Source organism: Bidens hawaiensis, unplaced genomic scaffold (genome assembly GCF_021521415.1).
Source record: "Bidens hawaiensis isolate Kalapana, Puna unplaced genomic scaffold, B.hawaiensis_p1.1 tig00027096_1, whole genome shotgun sequence".
NCBI lineage: Eukaryota > Viridiplantae > Streptophyta > Magnoliopsida > Asterales > Asteraceae > Bidens > Bidens hawaiensis.
In genome coordinates this window covers 201326-215247 of record NW_027494373.1, presented here as the reverse complement: position 1 = coordinate 215247, position 13922 = coordinate 201326, and the positions used below count along the sequence as shown (strand labels likewise).

The following is a 13922-nucleotide window of genomic DNA, read 5'->3' as shown; positions in this document are numbered from 1 at the left end:
TAATTATGATATTTTTTATTATCCTGATTCGACCTGACCGGAACGGCCGAACTGGGAATAAAAAGTTATATCCCAATTTGACCCGATCCGAATGGCCAAACCAGACCCTTTTTTTATTATTGAGTACCTACCGAAAAATTTTCAACCCAAGTGAGAAAATTTCATGGGTCCACCGCTAGTCTATAACCTATCCGGTGATAGTCATATTGGAAGTCTTTTCAATATTGTCAATCATCTAACACTAACTAACGTCATTAGGTTATCCATTGGTGAGATCCGCTACTAATCTGTTGCAAACGAGATTACCCACTACCAAATCACCGATGAAATTTCCACCGTGTCTCCAAGGGTAACGACTAGTATTAATGGGATATTGACCAGTATGATCGTTACCCATCGATAATACTCGTTTATTTTGTAGTGTATGATATCATATACTACAAGTTATGCTACTTGCTTGATAGTCCAATAGCTTGGCTTTATTTGTTTAATTTACTCTTTATATAATTTGTCAAAACAATAAAAACTCGACATTCCTTGTGTAGGTAAAATATTTTCTTATAAAATGAAAATTGAATACAATTTTCTTGTTAATTAACTAACTTAATAGGCAATTAACTTATAAATAGAAAATATAACAAACTGGAGTGTCGGTAGCATAATTATATTGTGATATAAAATTAATTTATTCAATCATGATTTGGAAAGCTAATTGAACCTACAGCAGGATTTTAGATATCTTATTATTCTCCCACTCATTTTTTTATTTGTTATTTTTGTATAGATGATGATAATGAAGAGCAAAGACAAAAACTACTTTACAAGAGTAGTCTCATTATTTGTTATTGGAGTTGTCTATTTATTATTTTTATATAGATTTTGGTTAAGGTTTCATTTTCCATGATGATCAATATGGTCAATGATGTTAGAATTTTATATGAACTTATTTGAAGGCATGACATAGCTTGTCTATGATGCTATGAAGATATATGCATTCTTAATTTGTGTTTAATACGGGTTTGAATCATTTGTATTTTTGTACTAATTTTACGAGCGATTTTACTTTCTTACCATATCTCGCGACAGTGCTTGTTAGTAAAAAATGATACACTCTTTCACCAAGGTTTTGTTTTCAGGATGAACATAGTTTCGGTTATCAACTATTAGTGATAAACATGGAAAATGATAAATTTGTGATTAAAATTTTATTTAATTTGTTATGATCATTTCTTCGATAAATAATGCATGTTTCTATTGTGGTATCAGCTTAATAATTCGATCATTCTCTCTTTTTTTATGGCTCGTCTTCTCATCCTTACCCATGTGCCTTTGTTTTTCAGTTTCACCCTCGCCTATATATTTGTTTTGCTTTTTCCAATAGCCGTTAAAACTACTAGTAGTGGTTATCTTCTTATTGCCATGTTACTACGCATGTTTACTAGCAAATTTTCTTCAGCCAACTGTCTTCTATAATGAAATTAAGTTACTCCTCTTCTTTCTTACCATTAAAAAATCAGTGCCACTCAATTAGGTTGGATCTTTTTAATGAAGCTTAATGGTCTTTGTTGGTCCCGGGTGTGGGCATGACGATAAATGATTATCGATTTTTGTCAAACGAGAGATTAAGATAAACTGTGATTTACCTTATCTCGTTGGTCACTAGAATATCACATGTCCCTTAATTTTTTTGTTAATGGATTCTTATGATTAAAAAAAAAAACTCTAACCAAACACTCTAAAGCATAGCCTAATAGATATGTTGCAATTCTTTATATATATTTTTTTGTTATTTAGAATAAAGCCAAAATATGGGTATGCGCATATATAGTAAATTCTTAAAAACCTTGCCTAAAATAAATGCCACTCACCAACTTAGAGACAACGCATGTAAAGATACTCTAATAATTATTTTTCGTAGATTATTATTTTTACTAGGTTAATAACACGTGCATACACGGGCTGAAAAATTGATATAATGCCAATAAAAAAATATTTACATATTTGATACAAGTTATAAGTGAAATCAAGCATATAAAAGAATTATAATTATTAAATTGAATGAATGGTAATTTAAAAAAATAGTTAATTAGGTGGAATATGTTTAAATAAAAATTGATTAGTTGGCATCCTATGTGGATGGCATATTTAAAAGCCATGTGGAACATGTATTGCTTTAATATATTAGTTAGATTTTTGAAACAAAGAAAATATACTAGTGACTAGCAAGGGCCAAGGAGCTAAAAAATATATAATAATTTTCCTAAACTATTGTACATTTCTACTTATAAACTAATTTATTTCTCAATTATACTAATTCTTTTCTAATATTCCAAATTAAAAAAAAAATAGAATATGTTAAACTCCTTACACTTTTTAACTGTATACAAACAAAAACTAACGAGACCATATTGAGGAGGGGCACTCCCCCTTGATTTCAAGGTACTAAAATCTTTTGTTTGAAAACTAAAAGAAGATAAAAACAAATTAGCAATCATCTTGTTGGTAATCATTAATAATTAAACATGTATTTTGATATTCGGACTTAAAAATGGTGAAACATTAGGTATACATGTTTCTAAACATACTTTTTTTCTGACAAAGATAACGGTATCTAAGAGCATTCCCAACCCATCTCCTAAAATTATGTGAGGAGAGTTTGTAAATTATAGGGTGGGGTTGTGAGTGATTGTAAGTGTAAATTATATGGTGGAGAGAGAAAATGTAGTGATTTTTTGTAAATTTGGGAAAAAGGTAGTGATTTTTTTGTAAATTATAGGATGGAGAGAGAAAACTGTAATGAAAAGGGTAGAAAAAAATATTATTTAATTGAACATAAGAGAAAAATGTATTGTTTTTTAGTGTAATTATATGATATATATGGATATAGGAATAGGGAACGGGATGAGAATGCTCTAAGAGCATTTTCAGTCCATTCTCCATCTTCATCTTTATAATTACACTAAAAACACTATATTTTCTCTCTTATTTTCAATTAAATAATATATTTTTATACTTTTATCATTACATTTTCTCTCTCTTTCACTCACAACCACTTTAAAAAACATTATAAAATTATAGAGGTGAATAGTGTGTTTCTCCAAATTTAACCATGAACAATAACATTTTCTTTCTCCTCCTCTTACAACCACTTTTAACCATCTTTAAAATATGAAGAACTCTCTCACATAATTTGAAGAACCCACTGTGAATGCTCTAACATCTTTTAAGAGTTAAATTAAATCATTTTAAATATTAAAGTATTCTATATTTTATTAATAATTGAAACTACTGAAATCACCTTGTAAAAGTGGCGTTTATTATTTTTCTTTAAATATTTATTACAAAAACTATATAAATAGGTGATAACAATTGATGATATTTCTCAAAATAAAAAAATCATGTCTTGTTGGGATGATTACAAAGCATTGGTTATATAAACCAGGAACAAAACAGCTTGGTTTGTTGGTGGCCTCAGATACATCAAATGCATGTCTCCAAACTGTAGTTACGTTTTTCATATTATTTGACTATTAGGATAGAGCCCTGTGATACACGGATGGTTAAAAAAAATAAAAAATTGAGTCACGGGTTATAACATAACTAAAAGGGTTCGTGTCCCATATTGTGTTTAGAAGAAAAGATGATAAAATACGTGACATCTTATGCAGAAGCCCTAGAATGATGCCATGTGAAAAAATCATCTTACTTTATTATTAGATTATACACTTTTGACCCGTAAACTCGTAATACCTCTGTAAAAAAATTCAGCAAATTGATCAAAATGTGGAAACAAGTTATTATTTCATAGGTAATAACTAACTTAAGATAATTAGAAATTGTTAATAATATAATTATAAGAAAGTCATTATTGGTTTATTTGAGTTAATTAATAAATATTAAATATTAATAAATGCATTAATTGTCATATGATTTAATATAAAAATGTATTAAATTGAAAGAGTGATGACTAAAAAATTAGTTAATTAGGTGGAATATATATAAATAGAAATTGATTAGTTGGCATCTCATATGGATGGTATATTTAAAGGGCATGTGTAAAACATGTATTGTTTTAATATATTAGTTAGATTTTTACAAAAATAAAAAAATATATGTATATATATTACTAAAAGAAAATATATTTTTAAAAAGTTGAAACGCTTAGAAAAAACCGATGCTTGTTTTAAGGAACCTTACTGTTCGTCACCTGAATTACATTCTTTTTGAAGCATTTATTAAAGCAGTAATATTTTTTTGAACAAATGATGGGGAAAAAGGAAACCATATATGGGTAAGAACAAGAGACTATAAACTATAATAAAGTGGCAATTTTTAATACATAACTAATTTTAAGTATACAGTCAATAAAGGGACAATTTTTAATATATAATTAATTTTAAGTAGATAGTCGTGAGAATCATGTAGCTAGTATATAATATAAGAGAGAAAAATAGTATATTATGAGATTAAATATATGTTTTATGTATATAGTTAACATACGTATGTTTATACGATTCTTATAATTTTTATTTGAAATTAATAATGTATTGGCAGGAAGCAATGTGATTAATAATATACGATAGATTGATAGTAAAGAGATTAACTAGGTATTAAGACGTGTGTTGGGGCGGAGGGGTTAACCATACAAAAAGTAAATGTCAAAACGTTGAACCATGCAAGTGGACACGTTAAACTACGAAAAAAAAATATAAGTCCTTAAAAGTTTATACTATAAAACCAATTTTTTTACGTAAACATACCCCGCACGAGAAAAGCATGTAAGAAAAGTCAAAAACAAATCTAAAAGTATAAAAAAAAGGTTAGAATAAAAAAATAAAAGTTAAAAAAATTTTTATGCTTGCACATTTTTTGCTTTGAAAACTTGTCCATTGTCAAGCACTAAACACGTTATCACGATATTTTCAGAATTTTATAAAACATCATATTTTAAAATTTATATGAAAAAAGTTGTTTTTTGTTTAAGAATCAAATCAATGTGAATGCAACATGCAGCATTATGTGTGGTTGGATAGAAAAGGGCCTAATTTATAAATTTATGAGAATTAGAATTATAATTTTAAAAAAACAATGCATTATTAACTTGCATAATAATGTGTTGTAAAAATTGTTAATTTTAGAGATTTAATTTTAGTAAATCTCACTCACATTCATCAGAAGTTATAAATTAATATAGAGAATAGAAAAAAAATACCAATGATTTACATTTACCATAAGCATTTAATGAGTTGATGTCATGAAGCAACCACTTCCTCCTTGTTCCATATAAATATAGAAAAAAAGCCACATTCCAAATACAATCCACATAACTGGAATCACCAATTCCAGACCTCTCTTCCATTCCAATGGAAAGAAGTACACCACCAACAACAATCAAGATCATCAGAAAATCAATCCATACCTTCCTCAAAAACTACAATTACTTCACAAACATATCCCTTTTAGCACTTCCCTTCTCAACCTCAATCCTCCTCTCATCATCTCTTTCACCTGATTCCAATTCCCTCCAAAAAACACTCCATTTCCGCCTTCTTTCGCTCCTCGACGCCTTCGGAATCCCCTATTCCAATGAATTCATTTCCATTTTCACTCTCAAACTCTCCCAAACCATCACCACATCAATCCTACTCCTACCCTTTACCTTCTCCTTCTTCCTCATCACAAAAACATCCATAATTCAACACCTTAATCACCACCACAAGAATCCGCCACCTTTCATCGCAATCTTCAATTCCATCCTCCAAACACAACTATGGAATTCATTCCTTATCATCTCCGCAAACGCCACATCATTTTTCACTCTCTTTATTGCCTACAACTGCTTAGAAACCCTCAACATCTTCTCATCTTCCACCTTGATCATATTATTCTCCATAACCGGAGGAATCGCGTATTCCGTAGTTATAGCCTATTCCATGATCATATGCAACATGGCTCTAATACTCTCAGGAATGGAAACAAAAGGAGGGCTTATTTCTATTCTCAAAGCATGTGTTATCATCAAAAGGAGAACTACAACAGCTCTTTCATTAGCTCTTTACATCAACATAACTTTGGCTGGAATCGAAGCGATATTCCAGTTCCGGATGGCAAGTGTTTATGCATACACAAGAACAAGTAATCCCAGTCCTTTTATTATTTTAGAAGGATTGTTGATAGCTTATTTATACTCCATCATCATCACACTTGACACCATTACAAGTTGTATGTTCTACAAAAGCTGTAAACTTGCAAGCCTTAAGAATGTTCTTGATCAAGAAGAAGGTAAGATATATGAGTATTGCTTGGAAGTCAAAGGTGAAGAAGATGAGCTTCAATGAATTACCTTTTTTTTTTTTTCGTGATTATGAACTTTTTAATTCATTTCATTTGAGATTAGATCATAGGAATAAAAAAAGGAGTATGTAAATTATCTCCCAATTTGGATGAAACATTTTGAGTATTATTAATCTTATTATTATAAAGTAAATGTACAAATATTTAGTCATTAATAACTAACAACATATCTGTAGGGGTATGGTACTAAAACCCGGTTCTACGACCCTAAATCTATTATGTTTGGCTTATTTTATTACACGGACTAATACAATGCTATTGGGCTGAGGGGGTTTTGTGGAGGTAACCCTAACTGGGCTAGGCCCATTAGGGTATCATGATGGTGGCCATGAGGCTCTCTATATAAGGAGGTCTCCACCTCCTTGTTAGGGGGTCATGCTCAATAAGAGCCACCACCACCTTTTTGTGTCTGTGAACAAGAAATCCTCAGGATATCTTAGCAGTCACCTCCACACCCCCGAAACCATTGCAGGTCTCAACATTGCAGGTCACAGGCGCAGCCGCAGAAGAAGAAGATCAAGACGTGGTTCGTTCATCTCAAAATCCGTGGAAACATCGTCATGGATCAGGTTAGATTCATTTCGTGCTTCGACATTGGCGCCATCCGTGGGACGGCAACGAACTGCCCTTCGATCTTCATCTCGGCTGTCAGATCTCTCCCAAGAAAAACACAGATCTGGAAGTTTACAGAAAAAGGCTTCAAAGCTTGTTCTATTAAAGCTCAAAAAGATCCATAGATCTAAAAAGAGGCTTCCAGATCTGGGCAAGAAGAAACGGCCTGATTCGAATGATCAGGTCTCCGGATCTGTGATGGTTTTAAATCTGCTCCGGGCTTCAGATCTGTCCAGATCTGATTTACAGATCTAGGTCTAGATTACAGACCTGGATTTTAGGTCTAAAGTTGCAGATCTGACTCTAAAATTGCAGATTCAGAAATTACCAGACTTCCGCCGCCATGTACGCACGCCCGTGGATTCTCACTCCGCAGCCGTGCATGTGCCGCCGCGGAAACCACCATCTGGGTTTTGCGCAAGAGACCTCCGCCATGCACGCGCACTCACGAGTCACCACTCTATCGCCGTGCATGCGCGCATCAGGCTACGCACCAAACTTCAAGGTTGGGAATCCTCCTAATATCCCATATGGCTACGCGCCAAACTTCAAGGTTGGGAATCCTCCTAATATCCCATATGGCTACGCGCCAAGGTTGGGAATCCTCCTAATATCCCATATGGCTACGCGCCAAACTTCAAGGTTGGGAATCCTCCTAATATCCCATATGGCTACGCGCCAAGGTTGGGAATCCTCCTAATATCCCATATGGCTACGCGCCAAACTTCAAGGCTGGGAATCCTCCTAATATCCCATATGGCTACGCGCCAAACTGCAAGGTTGGGAATCCTAATATCCCGTATGGCTACCCGCCAAGGTTGGGAATCCTCCTAATATCCCATATGGCTACGCGCCAAACTTCAAGGTTGGGAATCCTCATAATATCCCATATGGCTTCGCGCCAAACTTCAAGGTTGGGAATCCTCATAATATCCCATATGGCTACGCGCCAAGGTTGGGAATCCTCATAATATCCCATATGGCTACGCGCCAAACTTCGAGGTTGGGAATCCTCATAATATCCCATATGGCTACGCGCCAAACTTAAGGGTTGGGAATCCTCATACCATATGCTCACGCATCACATATGCTCACGCATATTACACATGCTTACGCATCACATGCTCACATTTAACATCCCGAAATTTCAAAGTAATATTAATTATATTACTTAATAATAGAGGGAAAGTTTACTCGGGTTATCAGGAAATAAATAAAAGAATAGGAGTTGGTATGGGTCGGGCTAGTGTCGGGTAATGGACGTTGGTTATGGATTTGGATTAATTGAGATGGGTTAAATAAGAATGGGATTTCAGGGATATAAATACCCCCAAAATCCCAAAAATATCTTCATTTACATCTATTTCTTCACACACTCAAAACACACACATTCTAACCGATCAAGATTCGAAGCTGAGACCCGAGATTTTGTTGATAGATCTGAGTTGGTAAGGTAAGAACAAATCCAACAAAGCTAATATCACTGAAAATGGTTAGGATTGGATGGGTTAACCGGACCCGAAACCCAAACTGCCCAAATCGGACCCCTAAAACGTCGATTTTAGGCCGATTTGATGGTTGGGATTTGTAGGCGCCGATCATACGATTCCGTGGGTACCAAAATCGAGTTATTTGGCTAAGAAACGAAGGATTTATGGGCAAACAGATCTGCAGCGCGATAACTTCGCCTACAAGATTAAGTTCGCCTGATGAACTTCGCCTTCGAGCGTAACTTCGCCTTCAAGCGTAACTTCGCCTAAGGATAACTTCGCCTACGGCCAAGTTCGCCTAAGGATAACTTCGCCTACGGCCAAGTTCGCCTAAGGATAACTTCGCCTGAAGCCAAGTTCGCCCGAGGTTTAACTTCGCCTGAAGTGAAGTTCGTTTAGAAAATAAATTAAAAACCTAATGGAAAATGTGTTAAGGCAGTTATCGAAAATAAAATTTTTCCAAGCTGACCTGGCAGCTTAACCCCAGCCAGGGGCTCTGCCCCTTGGACCCTGCTAGGGGCTGCCGCCCCTAGACCCCGCTGCCAGGGGCGCTGCCCCCGGACCCCCGTTCGTTGTGGGTCATATAAAGATAGAAATACATTATGAGAAGTGATAGTTAATTGATACGTATACTTGTTAAACAGTCAGCCGTGCACAACTGAAGAAAGGGATTACGATTAACGGTGAACGTAACCGTGTTCAGGTGAGTTTCTAGCCCCATTTATGTGTTATGTTTTCGGGGCTGTGTGCATACTCGATATGTTTGTTAATACGCTTATCCTAAGAGATAAGTGTATGCCTTATGTGAATGATATGATATGTATGAATGATTGCTTGATGGTACGTGAACGATTTTCGGATATTGCACGTACTGTCAGGTTGTAGCGCTTTGTATAAGGTAAGTATGATATGTATGCTTATGTGTATGAACGTGATAAAGTTAATAAAAGAAGGAAATGACGGTTGTATGGTTGTATGGTTACGAAAAGGGTACCGAGCCCTAATAATACTCGAGGTATGATGTATGGTTGTATGGTAACGAAGAGGGAATCGAACCCTACTAATATTCGAGAACTAGGGAACCGAACCCTACTAATATTCGAGGAAAGAGGGACCGAGCCCTAATAATACTCGAGGAAAGAGGGTACCGAGCCCTAATAATACTCGAGGAAAGAGGGTACCGAGCCCTAATAATACTCGAGGAAAGAGGGTACCGAGCCCTAATAATACTCGAGGAAAGAGGGTACCGAGCCCTAATAATACTCGAGGAATGTAGGGCGTAATGCTCTTTATAACATGAGATATGAAAGTAAGTTAATACAAAAGAAAGTAAGAAAGTATGAAAGTAAGAAAGTATGAATGTAAGAAAGTATGAAAGTATGAAAGTATAAAAGTATGAACGAAAGAATATAATGTTATGTGAATGGTATGATTATGTGATTATCTAGAACTCACTCAGCGTAGCTGACTTTTAGTATGCACGCAGGTGAGCTGATTATAGAGTTAGCATGAGGATGACACACGGCATGGATTGAACGGCTGGCATCTGAAGAAAGAAGTAAAGATGTTTTAAAAATAAAGTTTTGTGTTATGGTATCAAAGAAAAGATTTAATGTTTTGTAACAAATGATTGATCTTTTATATTCCGCGAAAAGTTTTAATAAACTCTGATTTGAAGGACTGTGTTTATGAGTAAATCCGACGCTAAAGTAGGGTCACCGGGTTCGGGGCCTTACATCACACATGTCACAGTCTACACGCACGCGCACGCAACATCTGCGCGTGGCGCATAACACAAAACCAAAGTCTACGCGCACGCGCATGCAACATCTGCACGTGGCGCGTGACATAAAGTAGCTCGTAAGCCGCCTCACGCGCAAGCTCCACTATTATTACAGCTCATAAGACGCCTCGCGCGCAAGCTGTTATTACTCTTACAGCCCGTAAGTCGCCTCACGCGCAGGCTTTTATTATTCACACAGCTCATAAGACGCCTCGCGCGCAAGCTGTTATTATTCTTACAGCCCGTAAGTCGCCTCACGCGCAGGCTTTATTATTCACACAGCTCATAAGACGCCTCGCGCGCAAGCTGTTATTATTCTTACAGCCCGTAAGTCGCCTCACGCGCAGGCTTTATTATTCACACAGCTCATAAGACGCCTCGCGCGCAAGCTGTTATTATTCTTACAGCCCGTAAGTCGCCTCACGCGCAGGCTTTTATTATTCACACAGCTCATAAGACGCCTCGCGCGCAAGCTGTTATTATTCTTATAGCTCGTAAGACGCCTCACGCGCAAGCTTTTATACTCACAGCTCGTAAGCCGCCTCACGCGCCAGCTCAATTATTATTCTCAAAGCTCATAAGACGCCTCTCGATCGCAGGCTTTATTATTCTTAGCTCGTAAGTCGCCTCTCGCGCGCAGGCATTATTATTCTCTAAGCTCATAAGACGCCTCTCGCGCGCAGGCTTTATTATTCTTAGCTCGTAAGTCGCCTCTCGCGCGCAGGCATTATTATTCTTAGCTCGTAAGTCGCCTCTCGCGCGCAGGCATTATTATTCTCTAAGCTCATAAGACGCCTCTCGCGCGCAGGCATTATTATTCTCTAAGCTCATAAGACGCCTCTCGCGCGCAGGCTTTATTATTCTTAGCTCGTAAGTCGCCTCTCGCGCGCAGGCATTATTATTCTCTAAGCTCATAAGACGCCTCTCGCGCGCAGGCTTTTTTATTCTTAGCTCGTAAGTCGCCTCTCGCGCGCAGGCATTATTATTCTCTAAGCTCATAAGACGCCTCTCGCGCGCAGGCTTTATTATTCTTAGCTCGTAAGACGCCTCACGCGCAGGCTTTATTATGCTACAGCTCGTAAGACGCCCCTCGCGCGCAGGCTTTATTATTCTCAGCTCGTAAGTCGACCCGCGCGCCAGCTTAATTATTATTCTCAAAGCTCATAAGACGCCTCTCGCGCGCAAGGGTTTACTATTCTCATAGCTCGTAAGGCGCCTCACGCGCAGGCTATATCATTCTCAGCTCGTAAGACGCCTCTCGCGCGCAGGCTTTATCATTCTTAGCTCGTAAGACGCCTCACGCGCAAGCTTTATTATGCTACAGCTCGTAAGACGCCCCTCGCGCGCAGGCTTTATTATTCTCAGCTCGTAAGTCGCCCCGCGCGCCAGCTTAATTGTTATTCTCAAAGCTCATAAGACGCCTCTCGCGCGCAGGCTTTACTATTCTCATAGCTCGTAAGGCGGCTCACGCGCAGGCTATATCATTCTCAGCTCGTAAGACGCCTCTCGCGCGCAGGCTTTTATTATTCTTAGCTCGTAAGTCGCCTCTCGCGCGCAGGCATTATTATTCTTATAGCTCGTAAGCCGCCTCACGCGCAGACTTCATTATTATTACAGCTCATAAGACGCCTCGCGCGCAAGCTGTTATTATTACAGCTCGTAAGTCGCCTCTCGCGCCAGCTTCATTATTATTACAGCTCGTAAGTCGCCTCTCGCGCCAGCTTCTTTATTATTACAGCTCATAAGTCGCCACGCGCGCAGGCTTCATATTCTTATAGCTCGTAAGTCGCCTTACGCGCAGGCTTTATTACTATCATAGCTCGTAAGCCGCAACTCGCGCCAGCTTCATTATTATTATAGCTCGTAAGTCGCTTCTCGCGCCAGCTCCATTATTATTATAGCTCGTAAGTCGCCTCACGCGCAAGCTTCATTATTATTATAGCTCGTAAGTCGCCTCGCGCGCAGGCTTTTATTACAACATGTCACCATCATGAAGAAAACCTCTCAAAACTCAAAAGACAATAAAGACAAGGCCAAAGAAAAGGGAAAAAACCGCCTCACACCTTATAAAGTCCAGCGCTCCACCTAGACGCTTGCGCGCCCAGGAGCAACGCTGGACTTGGGGGGCTTGTAGGGGTATGGTACTAAAACCCGGTTCTACGACCCTAAATCTATTATGTTTGGCTTATTTTATTACACGGACTAATACAACGCTATTGGGCTGAGGGGGTTTTGTGGAGGTAACCCTAACTGGGCTAGGCCCATTAGGGTATCATGATGGTGGCCATGAGGCTCTCTATATAAGGAGGTCTCCACCTCCTTGTTAGGGGGTCATGCTCAATAAGAGCCACCACCACCTTTTTGTGTCTGTGAACAAGAAATCCTCAGGATATCTTAGCAGTCACCTCCACACCCCCGAAACCATTGCAGGTCTCAACATTGCAGGTCACAGGCGCAGCCGCAGAAGAAGAAGATCAAGACGTGGTTCGTTCATCTCAAAATCCGTGGAAACATCGTCATGGATCAGGTTAGATTCATTTCGTGCTTCGACAATATCATTAGTAATTTTCTAGATGTAATAATGACAATTATGTGATAAAATAAGTTTCCTTCCCAAAATAAACCATGTATGTTATTTAAATTAAAAAAATGTATATAGTATTTGTTTTTAACCTATTAAGTGAATAGGTAATTTAATAATAACGCGTGGTTCATCTAGCAACCAGATTTAATAGTAATAATAACCGGGCTAAATAATCGAGTTTATTTGAGATTTTTTTAACAACAAATACTCTACTCTTAAATCTATCAAGCTCACCTAGACACCTAGTGCAGGATAATTATTACAAATTTGGTACAATTGAGCCAAATGTCTGCTGGTATCTAAATTTAAACAACGCAACCTTTTAATCTTAAAAAAGAACTTGTATATGGTTTTTGTTTTTAATTAAAATTATCGAGTTATATTAAGTGAATAAATGAAATTAGATAACTTGAAAAATAGTGTCACGTTCTATGTGTAGCAGTTATATTTTATTAGTTATGGACCCGATTAAATAATAAGATTTTATTACTTTTTAATTAAATTTCATAATAATAAAGCCGGATTATATCCAGTTGTTTTCTTTATCATTCACCACTTTAATATGGAGACTTCTGTACGCATAAAATCATTATGATCTCAACAATCCATGTTTATCTATATGACGTTGTATTATGTAAAGATAGACACATTTGGTTGCATGAAATACAAGTCATGAACCTTCCAAAATAGTAGTCATGAATGAACTCAACCCCTCAAGCTATTAACTAACTATGGTTATCATTACCATAACTAACCCCCCCCCCCCCCAAAAAAAAAAAAAAAAAAAAAAAAAAAACCTTGTCACATTTAAATTGGTGTGTGTTCGTTTACTAAAAGAATTAGTGAGGTTTTCATATGTATTTCCCACATGAAGAAAAATGAAAAAACAAGCATAGCTTGCAATGCATGTGTCACATGTTCCTTGCACATAAAGTAGTTTCGGTTACTAGTTGATGTGGAAAAGAATCCGTGTCCAAAGGCTATGAGCAGTTGTTTTTCTAAACAAAACCGATTAAAGCGCTAGTAGACGTTAGCAATTTCCGGTTGAAGCTTGGGGCACGAGTTTGGTGCACAAGTTGACAAGGATGAAGGCTAGTAA

General features: G+C 37.0%; 1 protein-coding gene across 1 annotated transcript; it reads left to right on the top strand.

The window, feature by feature from the left end:
• The first annotated feature begins 5948 nt into the window (after positions 1–5948).
• On the top strand, positions 5949–6338 carry LOC143574749 (uncharacterized). The gene has a single exon (XM_077059290.1). It carries the CDS (start codon positions 5949–5951, stop codon positions 6336–6338), a length of 390 nt encoding a protein of 129 aa, XP_076915405.1.
• Positions 6339–13922: the final 7584 nt, after the last annotated feature.